General features: G+C 40.9%; 1 protein-coding gene across 1 annotated transcript in view; it reads left to right on the plus strand.

Annotated features, from left to right (window-relative positions):
• The window catches only part of LOC118328079, a 65998-nt gene that overhangs the window by 44613 nt on the left and 16109 nt on the right, over positions 1–5276 (plus strand). The window contains exon 2 of the mRNA XM_035661683.1: positions 1469–1498. Within this exon, the coding sequence (XP_035517576.1) occupies positions 1469–1498 (30 nt within the window). The remainder of the gene's footprint in view (positions 1–1468; positions 1499–5276) is intronic.

Below are 5276 nucleotides of genomic sequence, written 5' to 3' on the forward strand. Positions count from 1 at the left end.
CCGCATTGTCCCCCAGCAATTCCCTTGCTGTGCCTGCTCTGTGTGTCATCTTAAAACAGTAGTGACCAAATAGAACATCTGAAGTTCGGAAGTGTCTCATCAAAGCAGCTTTGTACAAGCGGGGAACCATCACGCCATTAGTAAAGGATTTGTTCCACTTTGGTAGCTTTGTCTGGAAAAACACCACATGGATGAAGGTGTCAACGCGTTACCACTGCCAGCGTTTGTTTCACCCACCCCTGTGTAGCGGAATTCAATACAGCTGATAGATCACTCTCATTAGTTGAGTATTGAGTACCGGGAGCCAAAAAGCTGACACTTTTCCGCTGAAGGGAGAGTGAGGAAATACAAGAGCCCTATTAGCTGGATGTGGTGGGTTATGAAAGACAACCTCAGGCTTAATGAAGGAGTCTGTCAAATCTATTAAGGCTGGCTGGTTACACTTTCTCAGCTGGTCCAACACCAGCTAATTTGAAGAGAGTCCCTTTCGTTTGCTCGAGTGAAGTTGACAGACGTCACAGACAGTTTGCCCTCCATCTGTTTCAGCACTACCCTTTCATGAGTGGACTTTTTCACCTCCCTATTTCCAGCGAATTGAAGGGATCTGTCCGGTTATGTGACCACTTGACTCTGACGTGACATTCTTTAGAAACTGCGGTGACCCACAGTCATGCTGGCATCTGTCATTACAGACACGCCTGGCCGCACATCTGCCCAAGGTTAAAGAACCAAATAGGTCATTTTGCTTGGCTCAGCTTGTAATTTCCTGTGTTTTAAAGCAGAGGTTTATGCGCCAGTTCCCCCACAAAATCAGCTGCACTGAGACAAAAATGCAAAGGCAAAAGGCATCTGCCAACTCTTTTTAAGTTTCATATCAATCCTCTCGGCTAGATAAGAGGAAATGTGGAGCTGAGGGAAACGGGTTTGATGTAGGTTAAAACTGCTCTAAGGTATCACAAGCTTATTTTGACAGTGCCAAGGAACAGATAAAGTAAACCTTGTGCATAATGTAGACTGCTTGTAAATGGGCGTTAGGCGAAGTTATGAAATAAGTGTATGTTTGTAGGAACTTGTGTGTTACTGATGGTCTGCCCCTGATGGTCGGCTTTTTGGTCTGCCGACCGCCGGGGTTTGCCTGTCCTAGACCTACTGGTCTGGAAAAGTAAAGAAGGCAGTTTCACTAGTTTAATTGGCAGCTTAGCTTTGCACTGAACTGCCTTCAGTTATGTATGAGACAGTTATTTAGCCAAATGTAATTTTGTGCTGTCGATGCAGTTTCATGTCTCATTTTGACCTGCTCAGAAGTGCAGCATCATGATTTTCACTCTCCGATGTAACTGGACTTAGGCTCCTATTACCAGACCAAATATGCATGGTACAAAACAGATGCCAAACCTGTTTTTTAAGTAGGTCAGTGTTCCATTTTTAGTTCCCTACCTCTCCTGATTGATGTCTTTGTCATTTACAGATCTGAAAGCGAAAGTTCGAGAGGTGTCAGGTATGTACCGCCCAAATTTCTCCGCATACATTATCATTATTCTACCTCTAAACATAATGTAGACTTGTTTTCCACGCTACTCTGTCACATCTGACAAAACCTCTTTGGCTTTCTCTGAACCCTCCTGGACTTTTGCTACGTCGCACCCTCACCTGTCAGTTCCACCCTATCGAGATCTTAGCGTACTTCCTGCGGTGTCTCCTCTCTGATTCTCATCTTTGCTTGATACATTTTTCTACCAGGGCTGTCAACCGGGGGCCGGGTATTGTCTGTAGTCACACTACTCTGACTTTGCACAGTCAGGGGTACATATCTCCTCTTCTTACACTATATGACGTACAAAATGAGAGGCAGGCATGGTAAACTGAGGCAGGGCTGTCAGGAGGGTCATTAAAGCTAAAAAAATTCTATTTTTTAAGTTCTTGTCTTGAAATTATTTGAGATCATTTCAAGATAAGAACAGCAGATTTGGGTATGAATACATGGATGGTTAGACTGTATAATTAAAAATGTACATAGTCTCTGTGATGTCCGTGTCACGGTCAGGTCCAACCGTCGCCATCTTGGCATTTCTGCCTCCGCCGGCTCTCAGCTGACCTAAAAAGACGAGACAAAGACGTGGAGTGTGGGTGGAACTGAGGCGTGCCTGTGACAGGCTTAATCCTGCATAACTTTAAGCCTTAATATAATTTAAACGGGTGCTGTACATACAGTGGTCATGAACAGGGACATTAGCTTTAGAGACCAAAAGCATTTGTACAAGGCTTTAACAACACGTTTATTTCTGCTGTAAAGTTATTGACATTATTATACAGGGGCTTATGGAGATTGACTACTTTTTCAGCCAGTCTGCAGTTCTTGTTACTTCGCTGTAGTGCAGCAGAGCCTTTCCAGTGAGCCAACATGCACAATAGCAGCACCCTGACTGAACGGAACGTAACCTTAATTAGTATCATTCGTAACACCTGTGTTTAGCCTACTTTTTCATGTGAAAATGGCTGCTGTGAAAAAGGTCTATTCAGATTAAGAATCAGGGTTATTGCCAAGTAGGTTTTCACGTAAGGACTTTGCTGTGGTATTCTGGTGAATAACAAGACACATAGTATGAGAAAAATATAACAAAAGATGAAAGCAAGTACTGCAAGTCAAGAAGCATGAATTGACAATAAAAACTGTACAGTAAGACCGTCATTTTAAATGGAAGCTGTACAGTTTGTGTGGGAATGTTCAAAGTAGTGTCCAGGAAATTACATACACCTGCAGTAAATGCTAAGAATGTCTGCCTATTTAGCTTTTATATCTAGATGAAAAATGTACTGCATTAGACTGTGTTGTGAATATGGGTAACTGCTTCTATGACCATTTCCGGAGGTAGTTTGCATAATCGACTCCTTAATGCATCTTGGATACATTTTATACCTGAAATTGATGTGTTTTAGCTTTGTATGATTACAATCAAGCCTCCAGTTGTTATTGCCAGGTGGAAAGGAAGTCCTCACAATGTATATGAACACTGAGATCTGTATGTTAGTCTGTCCATTTTTAGGGGTGTCTGACAAACCCTGAAATCTTGAGTGCTTCTTACCACCTCATGTTGCAGGAACACTGCACGGTGCCCTGGGACAAAGTGAGATGTTAGAGAAGAGATGAATTGAAGGTTCGAGACATTGGAGTTAGACACTGTGAACACGTTGTTCTTTAAAAGTCAATCACCGGGTCAGCACAACACTTTTATCACAGTGATAGATGCTTCAGCTGGACAGGGCTGTGGCAGTGTGTGGCTGCAGGTCTGACAGCAGATAGAATTGGACTTTGTGTGATAAATGAAAAGCTGGAGATTTGCTAACATATATGCCATATAGTAGTGTACTGTAATACCACTAATATGACTGTGTTTGATTGCATACTGTAGTATTGTTTTGTTTTTTTATCCTGGGCTCAGTATGATTTTATTTATTTTTGGAGCTATCATTGTCCTCATTATTGATTAATCTGTCAATTGTTAAATCATTAAGTAAAACATCAGGAAACAGTAAAAAAATGCTAATCACAAGTTCCGAGTCGATCTCTGTCTTTGAATAGCTTCTTTTTTCTGACCGAAAGTCCAAAACCCAAAGCACCTTCAACTTCTAAAAAATATCAGTCTTGGCCTTGAAAAAAAGTCAGTATTAAATATTTATGTACATGTGCTGTATATATATGTATGAAGTGCTGATGCTCAGTACCTTCAACTTTCCAAGTGGTTTACAAACTTGATAGCTCGATGGTTCCTTCGAAGCATTTTAAATCGTTAATGATACATCACTAACACTGTGGACTTTGTGAAGAACCCTTATATCAACGTTCATACACTATGACATGCTCCACTTAGCTGCACACCTCAGAAGATGACAGCACGTCTCCTAGCAACACCACTCCTCATATGTCAGTCAGCTACCGCCATGGGAAACGCCCACCCAGATGCCTGAAGCTTAGACACTATTTTCACGAAAACAATAAAAAACAGTTTTATCCTCTTTTGAAAAATGTATTTATGCAAAATTGATCTATAGGACTGTGCACAGCGATGACAGCGATGGTGACAGCGATGATCACAACGTGGCGCATTATCACAGTGCAGTCACTGACAGCACTGTCTGCAGAGCATTTAGGAATCTACTACAGCATGGAAGCAACCTCTAGAGATTACATAATGCTGAAAATAGTACTCCCCATTGATGCATACAGTAGGAATATGTATGGACACATGTAAAACAACTGTAAATAGAATAGAAAGATTTCATGGAATACAATAAACATCTGTAATAGAAGGAGAATGAAGTATTGAAAAATAATATTTTTAATTTAATAATTTATTTTATTTTATATACTTGGTCTGATAACTGATATTTCTACAGACATGTCCTCACTGCAGCATACATACATATTCAAATAGTAAATATAAATAATATTTTTAATATATGTAGTAATGTCATCTTGGGAGCTAATTCTTTTGCCTCCAAGGGATTTTTCAAGGACCATATTGATCGATATATGATATTGGCTTGTTGAGGAATATTTGTGATATTACACCAACCCAGAAGAAACTTAAAGCCTTGTGTAGAGAGGATAATTCAGTGAAGATGCAGGCACTGTGAAACCACAGTGAAAGAAGATTTCATCAGCCTATGAAATGGGAAAGAATTACAGGATTGAATTGTTGACAGAGTAAAGCCTCTCTCCCTTTATCGGGTCAAGGATAAACTCTCATGAGCTTATGCTTTGGAAGGATATTGAAGCTGTGTAACAGCCTTCAGTGCAATAACAGACAGATCTTCATAGTGCTGGAGAAATGGAATAACCTCAGCTCTAAACAGTAGCCCCACTTTAGCAGCGGACAGTGTGGAATATTGAGGAGGGTTGAGGCTTGGTGAGTAGTATCTTATGGTAATAAACCCCCCCAGCTCCACAGAGATAACTGTAGCTGCACTGTTCCACTTCATGTCTACACTGCTGACCCCTGTGTGAGACACCCAGACTCAATTGTGTCAGCATTGTCTTACTTGGAGCTCCTGGATAAGAGAATTTTATTGTAGTGGTGTTTTGATGAAAGTGTAGGACAGCATACTGATAACTCCAGAGGGGAGGTTCCAACTCACTCTGCTGACAGAAAAATTACTTCTTTCTCCATTAGCCACAGAATTGAGAAAATTACAAAATGTACCTGCCACTCTGACAGTTTTACTAGCTAACAAGGTTTTTCATATGCAGTAAACTGACACTGAATGGTGGCACGGCA

This window comes from Morone saxatilis, unplaced genomic scaffold (genome assembly GCF_004916995.1).
Source record: "Morone saxatilis isolate NCDOM2014 unplaced genomic scaffold, NCSU_SB_2.0 Contig18, whole genome shotgun sequence".
Classification (NCBI taxonomy): Eukaryota; Metazoa; Chordata; class Actinopteri; family Moronidae; genus Morone; species Morone saxatilis.